Source organism: Lynx rufus, unplaced genomic scaffold (assembly GCF_022079265.1).
Source record: "Lynx rufus isolate CCGP_SWC_20201006 ecotype Redwood Valley unplaced genomic scaffold, mLynRuf1.p SCAF_15, whole genome shotgun sequence".
In the NCBI taxonomy this organism is placed as follows: Eukaryota; Metazoa; Chordata; class Mammalia; order Carnivora; family Felidae; genus Lynx; species Lynx rufus.
In genome coordinates, this window is record NW_025814829.1 from 39,290,958 (window position 1) to 39,307,326 (window position 16,369).

The window sequence follows — 16,369 nt, forward strand, 5'->3', positions numbered from 1 at the left end:
AACTGGCAGAGGCTAGACCTGCCCACAGGGCCAGGGCAGGAGGAGAAGGAGTCTGGGCTGACAGACAAGGCATTGGAAGGGATCGGCGTGGGAATACGACAACAGATGACAGGCAGTCAGGAGAGCTGGTATTGCGAGGTAGGTGACAAATCTCCAGGTTGGGAGGTACTCGTACTGGGACATATACAACAGGTGGCACTGAGAAATGTGATCAGGAGTGAGGGAATAAGAAAGTGTGTCAGCAGTTAGGAGGCTCCAGCTGCCACACTCAGGTTTACAGGCAGACTTCCAAGCTCTGGAAAGAGGAAAGAATGGAATGGAAAGCAAGAAGCGGGGCCCCCACCCCAAAGGGACCGGGCAGATTTCCAAGCCGGGAGTCAGACCTGCAACATGGGGCCTTCCCAGCAGTGGGAGTGGCTAGTTGCTCCATTCCAGAGCGCTGAGCAGAACTCTTCTCGTTCCTTCTGCAGAAGGTCACGACTGCCCTTGGATGTCGGGTCTGCAGGTGGGAGCGAAGAGGTCCAGCTGTGCAGAGGGGAGGACGGAGATGCTGGAGAGAGGGCAGGGTCCATTGCTGGCTAAGGAGTTGGGGCTTTATTTGGCAGGCAAAAGGTAAAAAATGGGAAAAATTAAAACAAGGGAGTATCTTCATGAGAGCTGTATTTGAGGAAGATTAGTTTGATGCTAGTGTGTAAAATGGACTAAAGTTAAGTGAGTCCTTACCTGGAACAGATTTCTTCTCTTCCTCTTCCCAAATACACTTCTGTCCACACCCCTAACACTGTAGGTTAAATAAACTATAATGTGAAAATTAGCATAATTAAGTTAATTAATAAAATATTAATTTCACCTGTTTCTTTTTACGTTTTTAATGTGGCCTCTAGAAAAGTTAAAATTATGTAAGTGGCTCACATTGTATTTCTATGGGGGTGATGTCCCTCGAATCCTTTCTCCCTATCACAGTCTGATCTTTTTAAAATACAAATCTCTTGGGGCGCCTGTGTGGCTCAGTTGGTTAAGGGTCCAACTTGGGCTCAGGTCATGATCTCACGGTTGGTGAGTTTGAGCCCCGCATCGGGTTCTGTACTGACAGCTCGGAGCCTGGAGCCTGCTTTAGATTCCGTGTCTCTCATTCTCTGCCCCTCTCCCGTTCACGCTCTGTCTCTGTCAAAAATAAACAAAAACATTAAAAAATAAATAAAAACAAAATACGAGTCTCTCATGTAACGCTGCTGTGTGGAACCCTTCGATGGTCTCCACTGCCCCAGGATCAAGTCCAGACTCTTCAACATGGCTCCCAAGCTCTCCTAATCTGACGTCGACCTTGCCTCTTAACTACCCTTCTCCACTGTACTCATCCTTCCAGCAGATCAAACCATACTCAGTTTCGTCTGTGAAATTGCTTTGTTATTCTCAACATTCATGCCATTCTTCTTCCTGAACTGAGCATTTTTCTCCTTTCTCATCAGCTGACTTTTGCTTCCTTTCCATTAAAGTCTCAGTTTTAGACATCCCTGACTCCGTGACTCTAGAACAGGCGCCTCTACTTGATGCCAGGGGCCCTGCCATGTGCCTGCTCCATTATAGCCTTCTCACATTCTTGGTAAGGTCTTATTTACCTGTCTCTCTCCTCCCTAGACTGTAAGTTCTTTGAAAGCAGAGACTCTGTGTTGATCCCCACGGCATGTCCAACACTTAGCTCAGTACCTGGGGCATAGCGGCTGCCTGCATGTTTGTGTGAATGAACAAATGGGGCCATCATGCCAGGCAGTACAATCCTGAATCAGGATAGTGGCACTGGGAATGAAAAAGATTAGACACTCATGAAAGAGCCGGGAAGGACACAATTCTTAGTACCGGCAACAGTGTGAATGTACCTACCTCTGATTACTAATGGGTATGAAGAACTATTGTACTTTATAAGGTGCCAAAAGTCCTAAATAATAGAAGCAACAGCAAAGAGGCAAACAAATGTTCTAACAAAAAGGCATATTTTTATGTTATTTTGTTATTTTCTGTTATTTAAAAAAATTTTAATTCCACTGTAGTTAACATATAGTGTGAGTTTCAGGTGTGCAGCATAGTGATTCATCAGTTCTATAGGTTATTCAGTGCTCATCACAGTAAGTGTAACGTGTACTCTTTTGAAAATAGCATGATGTTTGGAGTCAAAAGACTTGGGCCGAAGACATGACTCTTGCATTTCCATTGTCTCCGTAGTCTTGACATTTCAGTTTCTTAGGTTATAAAATGGCGATAGTACTTCTACTTCCGGGGTTGTTGTGAAGATAAGGAAACTGATTCGTGTAAAATCACTCTGCAAATTGTAGAGACGGAAAGCGCTAGCCAGTTATCAACACCAAAACACTGATGCCTTCAAATTGGTGATATTCATGCCATGGTGACTAAACCGTACATAATCTCGACCTACCCCAAGGCATGTAAACCTCAAATAAACGACCCTAGCACAGAGAGGTTTGGATAGTCTACGCTAGATGAAGTTACCTATTTCTGTCAGTACGACTTAGGGAATGCTGTGGGGAGACAGTGAGCAAGGGGTGCAGTGGGCACACGTGCCCAGGTGGTGTGGCTGGGCTGGGCTGGGTGGCCTCCTTCTCTCTGCCTGCTCTGTGATGACCTCACATTTGACTTCTAAGTTTAGGGTCAAACCTTTCCCCCTGCTCGGATTGTTCTCTTCGCTTCTGCCCTGCTTCCCTAAACCCCTTCCCCGCCATCTGGGAATTTCATTCATACTTAAAGTTTTCAGGAGGCTCACAGTCTTTAGTATCTGAAGTTGCTCTTTCTTCCCTTAAAAGAGAGCCCACTGTCTGGTCTTCTCTCCCATTCCCTGATCGGATATAGCGCTAACACTGAGTATTTCCAAGGTGGGGCTTGAAAGATGCCCTTCCATCCAGCCTGTATTCTTGCCCCCAGATATGTGCCAGACTTTTACCTGGGGTGTGCTAGGATGGCCGTTCTAAGTGGGACAAACTGTAACGCTAGCATTCTGACTTGGAATTTAGTCTGGATGGTTCCACAGAAGTCCGTAATCAGACCCTCCCCTCTCGCCTGCTTACTTTGTTTGTTTGCTTGTTTGCCTCCCTTACTTTAGATCCAGGGCCAGTATGTGCAATTCAGTGCTTTACACATAGGATGTGCTCTATTAAAGTCATTAAAATAGTTATTTATTTACCTGACCCTTCACGGAGGATCATTTGAGGGATTATGGGATTACATAAAATAAAACAAAAGCATGCCTCATGTTTCCAAGGGACATGCATCCAGTTAGTACATTATGCTAGTAAGATGAATTAGTGCTCACAAAGTGAAGACACAGCAGGCACTTCTTCTTCATAAGGAAAAACGAACAACCTATTTGGCATGTTTTGTGACCTAGTGTTTGATCTGTGATTCCTCTAAGTCTAGGGCCTTCTCCAATTCTGTTCCTTCTGCCTGGATTGGTCTCTCCTCTGCCTGCACCCCATTCTTCTACTACTTCTAATTCTATCTCGGCTTTCATGTCTCACCTTAGAGATCATTTTCTCTGGGGACAATTCCCTGAGCCCTATAGGCACAGGCCTAAGAAGGTACAGAAGGCCTTACAATGAGTTCTATGTCCTGGAAAGAGATTAAATTCACTGTGGGTGTAGGTTCCAAGGATTCTAGGACAAAATTGGACCTCCCAGAATTTCATCATGACAGTGAACCATGTGGACCAGGGCCTCATCCTCGACGGTGAAACAGTAAGATAGAAAAAGCCTGGCTCTGACTATGATCTCACAGAGCAAAGTTGCCACACCAGGCCTGGACTGCCTATCTCTGGACTGTTTTACAAGAGAGAAATAGAAGTCCTTCTTGTTTAAAATGTTATAAATTTGGCAGCTCTTTCTGCCCATGGGCTCTGTCCCCATGCTTTAATAAAACCATCTTTTTTTTTCTTTTTTTTTTTTTGCAATCAATCAATCAATCAATCAATCAAGTGTTATAAACTCTGTTACAAGCATCCAAGCCTATGTCCCAATTGCTAACCTGCTAAATATATTGTACCTTCTTAGGGCAGCTTGAGTCTGGTATAGATTTAAGAACTAATCAGATTGAGGGATTTGTCACTGCTCACCCAACCCGCACTTTACCTGCAAGCCTTTTCAGGTGGGGAAGGCCGCAAACTTAGCGCAAGTTGGGCTCGTATGCCAAGAACACCTGCTGGTCTTCATGCTAAGATCATACAGGCTTCAGCCAAGGGTGGTGTGGTTTCCTGAGACACAGGGTGCGCTAATTTCATAGGATGGAGTCCTGGCCAGTCACAGGAGAGAAATTCCTTTGTATAATGTAAAATATGTGACCTATTTGGTTACAGGAACAAAGTATCTTACTTGTTTTGTCATAAGGTTGCTACGTAACTGACAATTGTGCCGTCATTTCTTTACAGTGCCCTTCTGTTATTTCGGAGAGAAATCATCTTTTGTGATTAAAGTTCAAGATGAAGGCCAACCTACCAGTTCTTCCTCCTACAACACACGTACACCACCGAATATTCCACCTTGCCCTACATCCACCCCAAACTCCTCATTCTGCAACACACACAGGCATGTACACATGCATGCACATTATCTTTGAGGGAAAACCAGGGTAGGAGTGAGGGCTATGGACAGCTTTCTAGAGCAGCAGCTATTCGCCTATCTAGAAAATCCTGAATAAACCAAGGTAATAACTCCACCGCCTCTCCTGCCCCAAATGAAACACATTTTCGTCCTGTAGACCTCACTTCATGTCTTACACAAAGCAGAATCGGTATGGGTTAGCCTGAATTGACTCTTCCAGCTTAACATGAAGGTAATAAGAACCAAAGATGTGCCTAAATTTGTTCCTGGCAAAGGCAATCTGTGAGATATTTTCTGATTTTTAAAAAGACATTATCTAATTGATATACAATCCACAATCAACTCTCTAAAGCGGTAAAATTCACTTTTCTTTGTGTTTTTGTTTCTGTGTGAGTAGTTCCTCTATTTGCAGCATATTGGTTAATTGTTGTTAAAAGTCATATTTCTGTTATATATGGTTTTCTTTTCTTTCCACCTTCTCAAAAGTTCTCCTTTAAGGCAGAAACTTTCCATTCTTGGTTTCGTCCAAAAGACAAATATTTCTGGGAAAACACTGCATTTAAGCTATTCAGCAATCCTGGTGTTATGTAACTGACCACAGTAAGACTTTCAATTAACTTTGGTTACATTTTATTGAAGAGTGTCACAGAATAGAATAACCGGTGATAAGTTTTTTTAAAAAAAATTGTATGTTTTTACACAGGGAAAACCCTCTTCAAAATATGTATAGCTTCTTGCGCTAATGACAGAAGATAAACTGCTTATCATTTGAAGTATTCTACAGTCCACTGACTGTATTCCAAGTCTGACTTTCATGTATTTGAGAAGTTTTAGTCACAATGAGCTTCCCTTCAGCGTTAGTTTCCATAACTCAAGCTCTACTTGTTTTTTCTTTCCCTCTTGCTCTTCTCTCTGGTTCTTTTTGTTTGGTGTTTAGTTGTGGGTGCATCTTGACACTGTTTAGATTCTGCTTCTCCACTGAGGAGGAATCATGTGAAGTCATGCTTTCAGACAACTTCCTGTATACATTACTAACTTGCAACTACTTTCTTCATTTCTAGTCTTTATCTTTCCTTCCTATCACTCTTCAATATCTTTTTTTTCTTTCCCCCCAGATCTGAACTGGTAATATTTTTTTTCCCCAAAGCAGAAAGTCCTTCCCATTTTCTCTTTATTTTAATGTCCCCTCGACAATCCCAGTGTGCCATTCTTAAAGCCTTGCAGGTCTGTTCTTTCCCCTCTCATTTCATTGCAACACGCTGCCTATCATTAAGCTGCAACATTCGTTTTTCCAAAACGTCAACCCTGATTCATTTCTATAGTTCAAAGCCCTGGCCTCAGCCTCAGTGTTAGCTGTTTGGCATGTACTTTACCTTATTGCTTCCTATCACATCGCTCTACCTCCGAGCTGTCTCCCCACCGATCCCCGACTCACCTGTGGACAAGTATTACAATCGCCTTGTTCACCCTCTGTTGTATCATTTCGATATTCTCTTACAAAAAATGCAAGAATCTCTGCCACCTGGGTACCTTATCCAAACCTCATGTCCCTTGACTGTCTGAGTCTCTTCTCCAACCAAATACCATCCTTTGACCTGCCATCTCTCCTACTGAAAGTCCTCCACTTCTTCCTCCTAGTTCATGTTTCTCTTTGTCTTCAAAGTGGTGGTTAACACAATCTCAATAAAAACTATAATTATCTGTGAGTCCTTTATGAATGAGTGCCTCCTGATCGAGGTTGTTGGTGTCCCCTCAGTGACACATCGCTCAGTGGACCCTGTTCTCTTAATCTGTATTTGCTGATCTGTGGCTCTATGGGTAATTTTTCATTTTATCCTTTTATGTCTTTTCTCTGCTTTCAGAGTATAAGCAACCTTAAGGTAGAGACAATATCTGAGATTTATTTATATCACTCAGCAGCAATTACAAAGCACTTACTGAATGTACAGCGTGGCTTTATGTGTCTGTATCTAGCAATCGGTCATAGTTATTTACATCTATTTACCTATCATGTGCTAGGTGCTGTAGGAGGTACTAGAAAACAATGATGAGAAAGAATTTAATTACCTCTGCCTTCATGGAGTTTGGGGGAAACAGATATTTATCAAAAGATCATACAATGAAATGTAAAATTACGGCTGTGGTGACAAAGAGAGGAACATGGTGCCATGAGAGCACATAATAGGGGGAATTTAACCCAGTTGGGAGAGCTTTGAGAAGAGGGAGGGATGTCCCCCCAAAAGGAGAATCACATGTGTAAAGCCTCTGTCATGGACCGGGACCAGATATAGTCAAGATATTGAAAGATGGCTGGGTTGCTGGAGCCCAGAGCATGTATGTAAAGTACATGGGAGGAGTCAGGAGAGGTAGGCAGGGGCCAGCCTAGGCAAGACCCTGTGGAATATGAAAAGGATTTCGGTTTTTATCCTTAACAATGGGGAGCTATCAGAGGGATTTAAGAATAGGAGGGGATGTTATGGCGATTTGAAAATATCACTATGTGGAGGTAGAAGGAGGTGGGCAAGAATACCAGGCACAGTATCTTTCTGTGCTGTGTAGCAGCTCAGTAAATGGTACTCAATGACTGAACAGTTTGTGGGGGCTTTGAGTTCTTTCTAGGTTCACTGCATCATGAAGTTTTAGCTTCAAACTGCAAAATCTTGAGTTACTTGATGTATGGGTCTGAGTTGTAATATAATCAGTCTCCTTTAGCTTTTGCAAATTGTTGACCTGATGAATAACAACGGACAATGTTAGCTCAGAATTTACCTCCATGCTGGATACTGTGCTAAAGTCTTGATGTGTATTATCTCATTTACTTCTCAGTATGGGCCAGTGAGGAAGGTGTTTTGTATCCCTATTTTGTATGGATTTAGAGATGTTAAAGACCTTGCTTCAGAGAGGAGTGATGGATCTAGGACTCAAATCTAGGTGTTTCTGACTGCAGCCCTCACTCTTAGCCACTATGTTACAGCAGTTCTAGTTCATTCGAGCTTTCAGTACTATTCCATTACCTTTATTACAGAAAAAGGATGTTCCTTTAGCTCTGAAACAAGGTACGATTAGGCTAATTGCCCAGAAGCTCCTTCCAGAATCTTGGTCAAAGCCCTACATGGCATCAGGTCCCCCATTCTCCACTTTGCAGGATGTTTGATTATATATCACACAGACCTGGCGTTATGTCTGAGCTGACTGTTGCATGTTTTGATCTTTTCAACCACGTGAATAAACCTCTGTTGTCCTTTTTTCTTTTACAGAAATCTATAATTAGATGAGGTAATCATGCTCATTAGCCCAAGTTACAAATAGTATTCCAATAACCAACTTCTTCCTCAGGCAAGCATCATCAACATCAATTAAGAGTAACTGCCAGCAATTGGTAAACTATTAATTGAAAAATGTTTGCCGTAATGGTCAGGGGAGTCCTTTGCCTTTGGCCTGCCATCTGTCTGGTGCTATTTGTTTGTGTTTCTTCTGTCTCCACTTTTCTGCCTCCTATGGCAGCCTCTTCTTTAGTTGTAATGAGTCTGTCTAAAACTGGCTTGTAATTCACTTGCCTAAATAAGAAAACCTAATAACAGAGCATTGAGAATGTTAACTTATGGTATCCCTATGATAATTAGTAAGATTACTTGGGGACCTCAGAAAATGGAAGCAAATCATCTTTGACCAAGCATGACCGGTTCTTACCCTTTGCAAGGCAAGGTTGAAAGCTCAAGCAAAGAGTAGGTGAATGGGGCAACACCAGTTAGCAGAGCTAGGAACAACCATAGCAGGATACCCTGCTGATTGTGGGGAGATGACTATGGAAAGGTCTTTGATGAACAACACAGCCTGCGAGACTGGAGAAGAGGAAGAAGCATTTCATAGGGTTGTTGAAAGGATTAAGGTGTCTGCAGTTTGACAATACATAGATGTTGTTGGAGGAAAGGAGTCAAGAGTTGGCAGATTCGTGTGCTTATGTCCCCTACCAAAAAGTTTTAGGGAACTACATATTGCGGAAGATATGGTTTGTAAATAAAATATTGCACAATGGCTAGTATCGATTTTGCTCAAAAGTGGGAAAGGTTCTCAAACTCATCTGTTTAGGTAAGGGCTGTGGGCAAGTAGAGGTGATAAGCACCCAGCACTCCTAAGGAGTGGAAGGAGAATCCTGACCTCTCACTTTTTTGTTTTCTTCCCATATTTGTTGTTGTTGCTATTGCTTTCTTAGGACCGTTTTTCCTGTAAACTTTAAAAAAAATTTTTGTTAATGTTTTATTACTTTTTTTAATTTTTGACAGAGAGAGAGAGACAGAGCATGAGCAGGGGAGGGGCAGAGAGAGAGGGAGACACAGAATCCGAAGCAGGCTCCAGGCTCTGAGCTGGCAGCACAGAGCCTGACGTGGGGCTCGAAATCACAAACTGCGAGATCATGACCTGAGCTGAAGTCGGATGCTCAACCGACTGAGCCACCCAGGCACCCCTAAACTTTTGACTGGTCATAGGACATTATAGTCTGGCATTGACTTTGAGGACAAAACCAAGGCCTTCCCATTTCTTACCATCTTATGCTGATATTGCCAGTTTCAAGACAAGTGTGTCAGTACTTATTTCCACGTACAATGTCCATTATACTTGCACTGCCTTTATTTTTCTGTCATGCATTACAACTTACTATCCAAGAAAACAAGGAAACAAGCAAACTTGTAAAGAACATGCCAGGAACATGTGGGGGGTAGGGAGGGAAGGAGATACATTTTTATTCAAGGCCTCTTAAATCCCAAGAACTCGATTAGGTGTTTTATACAGCATAGTTTGTTATGTTAGGTGTTTTACATAGTATAGTTTATTTAACACTCATGATGAGCTTGAAGGGGACAGATGAGGACACTCATGCTGTGAGAAGTGAGGGTCAGACACTTGGTTGGAAGCCTCTAGAACTCAGATTCAAACTCTGACTCTCAGATGCCCCCTCATTTAGCCAGGCACATAAGTACTACTCCATGGCATGCTGCCTATGTAAGTATACATAGCTTTTGTATTTTTCACTTTTTCTTGCAGCCAGAGAGGTAGAATAAAATCTAGGAAAGTGTGGTGTCAGAGAGGCCAGTGAATAGATACATGAATGAAGAGAATATGTAAACTACGTATTTCCACTTGTAGATACATTCTCTTAAAGAATCTGCTGCTAATATTTGCTCTTTTTAGTGTTTATTTTTGAGAGAGAGAGAGAGAGAGAGAGAGAGAGAGAGAGAGTGCATCTGAAGCAGGCTCCAGGTTCTGAGCTGTCAGTACAGAGCCTGATGGGGGGCTCAAACCCATGAACTATGAGATCATGACCTGAGCTGAAGTTGGACGCTTAACTGACTGAGCCACCCAGGTGCCCCTGCTTATATTTGCTCTTAACCGGCTCTCTATTGGCTCTGGTGAAACTGTAAAGTAAGCAAGTTTCGTCCTCCAATTTGGGGTTCTTCTATATATCTTCCTTCTCTCCTGTGACATCCTAGAATCCTTGTATTGCTACGGACTTATCAGTGACCACCAAATATGGCAACAGAAATAGGCAACCAAATAGGCAACTATTCCTAGCAGTATCCTATGCTTTAAGAATAGATCACACACCAAATTTTTAAGTGTACATAATGTTAACTGTAAGCACAATGTTATACAGTAGATCTCCAGAACTTTTTCATCTTAAATATCTGAAACTTTATACACATTGAACAGCAACTCCCTATTTCTCCCTTCCTCCAGTCGCTGACAAGACCCACCGTTACTTTCTGCTTCTAGGAGTCTATTTTCGATAGCTCACGTAAGTGAAATCATGCAGTACTTGTCCTTCTGTGACTGGCTTATTTCACTTAGCATTATGTTCTCAAGGTCCATCCATGTTGTAGGCAAATGACAGGATTTCCTCCTTTTTTACAGCTGAGTAATATTCTGTTGTAGGTATGTACATATCACATTTTCTTCATTCATCCATCCATTGATGGACGGTTAGGTTGTTTCCACGTCTCGGCTATTATGAATAGTGTGTAATGAACGTGGAAATGCAAATGTCTCTTTGAGATCCTGGTTTCAGTTATTTAGGATGAACACCCAGGGGTGGGATTGCTGGGTCATGAGGTAGTTCTATTTTTAGTTTATCGAGTCAACTCTGAAATGTTTTCCATAATGGCTGTACCAATTTATATTCCTACAAACAGTATACAAAGTTTCCCTTTTCTCCACATCCCAGCCAATGTTTTTTTTCTTTGTTTGTTTGAATAATGGCCATCCTAATAGGTGTGAGGTGATATCTTATTGTGGTTTTGACTTGCGTCTCCCTGATGATTAGTCATGTTGAGCATCTTTTCATATGTCTGTTGGCCATTTGTATCTCTTCTTTGGAGAAATGTTTATTCAAGTCCTTTGGCCATTTTTAAACTGGATTATTTTATTTGTTTGTTTTGTTGATTTGTATAAGTTTCTTATTTCTGGTGGATTTTAACTCCTTATCAGCTATGTTGTTGGCAGATATTTTCTTCTATATGATATGTTGCCTTTTCATTCTGTTGATTGTTTCCTTTGCTGTGTAGAAGCTTTTTAGTTTGATCTAGTCTTGCTCATCTATTTTCGTTTTTGTTGCCTGTGCTTTTGGTGTCATATCCATGAAACCATTGCCATGACCAATGTCATGAAGCTTTTTCTCTATGCATTCTAGGAGTTTAGTGGATATCCAGTTTACCCAGAACCATTGTTGAAGAGACTGTCCTTTCCCCATTGTTTGTTCTTGGCACCCTTTTCAAAGATCACTTGACTGTATATGTGTGGTTTATTTCTGGGCTCTCTGTTAGATTCCATTGGTCCATTATTTGTCTATCGTATACCAGTTCCACACTGTTTTGATTACTATAGCTTATTAATATGTTTTGAAACTGGAAAATGTGACACCTCCAACTTTGTTCTTTGTTTTCAAGATTGCTTTGGCTTTTTAGTGTGTCCTTTCTGGTTCCATATGAATTTTAGGATTTTTTTTTTTTTATTTCTGTAAAAAATGCTATTGCGTTTTTGTTAGGGATTGCATTGAATTTGTAGATTGCTTGGGGTAGTATGGATATTTTAACAATAATTAAGTTTTCAAATCTATGAACACAAGATGTATTTTCGTTTATTTGTGTCCACAAGTGAATTTTTTAGAATAAATGAACTCAATAAGGTTATAGGATGCCAGATCAGAGTATAAAAATCAATTGCATTTCTATATAAGAACAACCAACAGTCCAAAAATGAAATTAAGAAAATAATCCCATTCACAATAGCATCAAAAAGAATAAAAACTTAGGAATAAACTAAGCCAAAGAGATGAAAGACTCATACACTGAAAATTACAGAACATTGCTGATCTCCTTTTAACAAAACTTGACCTGTCCTCTAGGACCCTGCCAGATCATGGGCAAGCTAATCTGGTAAATAAATTCAAACTTAATTATAAATGGCTTACTGGTTTATCCTTCCCACATATTTGCCAGGAGTATTTTAACCCAAAGGTATGTGTAATAAGGTAATACTGTCTGAGCTGCCTACAGGTGAAATATTTTTAAATGAATATTTTAAAAATTGTAAAATGCAACACTTAATGCACTATCTAGTATAACCAGACCTGTGTGTGTGTGTGTGTGTGTGTGTGTGTGTGTGTGGTTAAGCATTTGAACAACATCACATACATTATCAGATATAAATAAAAACAGTTATTCTTGGAAAACCTCTCTGAAATTATAATGCAATTTAGTAAGAAGACATGATTTCAGGGTTCCCCACACTGCGTACATATATAACTTTTCAGTGAGTCTGGAAAAAAATACAGTTTGGGAAGAAATGCAATAATAAGGGAATAGAACTTTTTGATTACTTACCATTTGCTAGATACTTTGCATACATATTTCATTTAATCCTTTTTCGAACTCTGTGAGGAGGTAGATGTTTGTCCCTTTTTACAGATGAGGAAACTAAGGCTCAGGGAGGTAGCGCCCAAGGTCATTCTTTTTCTTTTTCTTTCTTTTCTTTTTGCTTCTTTTCCAAGAGAGCACAAGCAGGGAAGGGGTGGAGAGAGGAAGAGGGAGAATCCCAAGCAGGCTCTGCACTGTCAGTGAGGAGCCTGATGCAGGGCTCGAACCCACGAACTGTAAGATCATGACCTGAGCTGAAGTCAAGAGTTGCATGCTTAGCCGACTGAGCCACCCAGGTGCCTCCAACTTCACTCTCAACGTAAGTGTGGATTTGAAGCTGGATCCACTTGCCTTGAAGCCTGTGTTTTCACTCTATACACCAGGTGGCCAGCCAGGGAATTGGTGGAGAAGAGGGTGACAAGATCTGAAACCGGAGTGGAGCATTATGAATTATAAGCTGCCCTGTCTGGGAAGGCTGCATGGGACAGGCAAGGCTGAGAAACTGCTTGATGTCCCTGAAGTGAAAATTTTTCAGTAATCTCCAAATTTACAGCCCAAATCAGGTTACAGTGGTGGTGAAATTAACTAATGGCTGGCTTAACTGTCCTCAGGTGCATCTTGAGGTCTTTGAGATCACGGAATAGGTAGGTCCTCTAAGGGTGGGCCAGGGGGCCTGAGGATGGCATAAGAAGGAGGGGCAGGTAGGGCGTCCACATGATTTTCCTCTAGACACTGGGGACACTCTATCCTGCTGATCACAAGGAGGATCTGGTCTATGTGCTGTTCCTTTTTTTTTTTTTTAAATTATAGAAACAATCACTTCAGTTTCATAAAAAGCATTCACTGTCTCCACAGTTACTGAGCTGGGTAGGTTCTCGTTGTATAAGAGGAACTTGGCTGAGTGACTTCAAGATGTTCTTGAATGTCCCAAATCCTTTTGTTTCTCCTTGATGTGTTTTCACTGTCATTTATTCTGTTCTCCTGGGAACATCGGTACACATGACTCTCTAGCTTTGCAGTTCATGATATATTTATTATGAACCAAATCCTAGCCTTATGCCTTAGCATGGCAATTAGTGAGAGGTCTTTAAAAACAAATTGAAAGGTGATTAAATTCAACTAGTATAAGATGTGAGCTCTGAGGATTTTTGTTTTTGGAATTGGCATGGAATTCTGTCACGTGCCATTTTGATTATATTATCATCTGGTATTATGCTGTTGATTTATTAAAACTGGATCTAAGAGATGTTATAATCTTTTGTCCTGGTAGTAGATCTTTCTGTTATGACAAAACTCCCTCTAACAGTCTCCTCGCGAAGGGCTCTGTCCTTGCTGTTACTATCCCGCTGTGTCCCTACAGTAGGGACAACTCAACTGATGGCTGTCTCACAAAGACTTACAGAACCTCCAGGGCCACTGATGGCCCACTTTCCACGCTGTCAGCCCCAGCAAAACCCTATTCTGCTTTGTCCCCTTCCCACCCACGATGGCCAGTTACTGTGGATGAGCCTTATCATAATGGGTGGCAGAAAGAAGTCCAGAGCAATTTCCTGTTGGCAGCGTGCTGATGCGCGACCGGGTAGGGCCCCTGGGCATGGGTTTTGGAATATCCTCTGACCGTTTCTTTTTTGCCCTAATGAAAAACTTCCTGGCTTCTAGTACTGCCCCTCTCTTTGGGGGCAGCTCTGATTTAACCTAAATTCAGTAGGTAACAAAAGTTTTCCCGACCCTCTCCTCCCATCCTTTTGGCTCTGCCCGCTCCCCCTTTATCTCTTAGCAAAGTAAGAGGACACACACTCGGATCGCCCGGACCCCCCCCCCCCCCACACACACACACACCGCGCGGGGTGCTTTCTTGGCACCTGGTGACCGTCCAGGAAACCTGAGCACCTTGAAAGGCTTGTGTCCCGATCGCCTTCGGGGCCGGAGAAACTACTGCATGCTAACTTTATGCATGGGATTTGAGAAAGGGAGAGTGTGCTCGGAGCACAAACAGGAAAGCCTGACATCACGGAGCGGCGGAGCGGCGCGGGGAGGAGTCTGCGGCGCCCTCGCTCGCCGCGCTCCCTTTGTGGCCCGAGTCGCGCGCACCGGCGGCGGCGGCGGGGGCAGCGCGCGGGTCTGTGCTCGCTCGGGGCGCGGCGGGCGCGCGGGCGGTGGGGCTGGGGGCGCGGCGGGCGCGCCGGCCGAGACCGCGTTGGGCCCGGAGCGGGGCGCAGGATGCCGCGGCCGCGGACCGAAGAGAAAACTGAGAATGAAATTGCTTTGGCAAGCTAAAATGGTAAAGAGAGCTCTGCCTTCTCCCGAGGCTTCTCTGGTGGGGAATCTTCTGCCGCTTTCTCCGGGTGTGTTTTGGACTCTCTCGGAGCGGACGGGGCCATCCGATCCCCTACTTGGGAGCTGAGGCTGCCTCGCTCCGCTTTGTACGCTTTCCTCTCGGCGTGTCTTCTTTTCAACGACACCTACTTTGTCGGCAGTTGCCTCTGGTGTGTGTGGGGCAGATGTTTGTCGGGAAAGGGAAACTTTTAAGGACAGAAGACTGTTAGTCGGGGTGAACCCGGGAGCGCTCCCGCGCCCCGGCGGCTCTTTAACACCACTCGGGCTGTAGCTGGGGACGTGGAAGTCCAGGGGGTCGCGCACGCCTTTTACTTGCGGCTGCATGATGATGTGTTGCTTTTTCTGCACTTGCCAGATTCTTTTCCGGAAATAAACACTTTTTACCTCCAACCCCGCTAACTTTTTGGGTCCCAGCACAGCAAGAGGAGAAAAAGACACGGGGAGCGTTTCACTTCCAAGGGAGTCAGGGCTCCTGGCGTTTTAGACACTTGTTTGTGCCTGAGTTTCAAATGTAGTATGCTCAAGTAACTGAGCCACTTATAAAAGTAGTACAGACTTTGTACCAACGAATTATTTTTCTTTTCACTTAAGTGGGGGGAGGTGTTAATCAGGATTAAATCATAGTGTCTTAAAGAAGGAGGGGGAAAAAAAGACTTAAGAAAACCCCCTGAGTTGTGTGAGTGAGTGTAGGAAAAATAACTACATGGAAAAGTCCAGGGATCTTGATACCACAGGAAAGGGCTGGGGTCCAAGAAAATTTCAGCATTCCTTCTATCGCAATGTGTCTTGTATTGCTCTGATTGTAATATTTATTTTGAACAGCCCGTCTTGTGCCCTGAGTGCTGGTGTAAGCAGTAAAGCAGCTGGGATAGATTGTGGTTAGCAGAGAGGAAAAAAAAATACTCTTTTTCTTTCTCTTTATCCCATCCCCTGGCAGAGCTCGATTCAGGACTGGGGTGAAGAGGTAGAGGAAGGAGCTGTTTACCATGTCACCCTCAAAAGAGTCCAGATTCAACAGGCTGCCAATAAAGGAGCAAGATGGCTAGGGGTGAGTAAAGCTGGAGACGCTGTGAACTTTGGAGCTGCAGAGTCTCTTGTTCTGTGAATATCATTATTATTTAGCAGAGGCAGGCTTTTTTTTTTTTTTTTTTCTTTTTTCTTTCCTTCGTCGTCTTCTTCTCTTTTGGCCTTCAAAAGGAAACCGCCAATGACCGAGTGTTTGCACTAGCTGTTCAGGTCTGTTTTTGTACTTAATGTTTTCCAAAGTATCTTCCCTAGGTTTGTCAATAATTCAGAACCTCTTAGAAATGTTGAGGCTTTTGGCAAAGAGAGTGGGGGTGGAGTGGCAGAAAGTGACACGCAGTAACAAGGACCAGAAAGCAGCACTCTGTGCAGACAGCCATAAGCAGTTTTGCCCATATGGCACCTTTTTCTCTCCCTGTCCTCTCCCTATTGATGCTGAGAGCCCCTCTCCTCCTGTACCTCTACCACGTATCCAGGATGCTCAGGGCACAGACCATT

The 16,369-nt window shown here is 43.0% G+C and overlaps 1 protein-coding gene across 3 annotated transcripts in view; it reads left to right on the forward strand.

Annotated features, from left to right (window-relative positions):
- RGL1 (ral guanine nucleotide dissociation stimulator like 1) overlaps window positions 1-16,369 on the forward strand; it is a 159,511-nt gene that overhangs the window by 20,593 nt on the left and 122,549 nt on the right. For 2 of the 3 annotated variants that reach the window (XM_047076891.1, XM_047076890.1), the window contains exons 1-2: window positions 14,704-14,792; window positions 15,786-15,896. In XM_047076891.1, the coding sequence (XP_046932847.1) occupies window positions 14,766-14,792; window positions 15,786-15,896 (138 nt within the window). In that variant the 5' untranslated portion in view covers window positions 14,704-14,765. Of the gene's footprint in view, window positions 1-14,703; window positions 14,793-15,785; window positions 15,897-16,369 lie in introns of those variants that run through there. The other variant, XM_047076892.1, reaches the window with a different exon arrangement.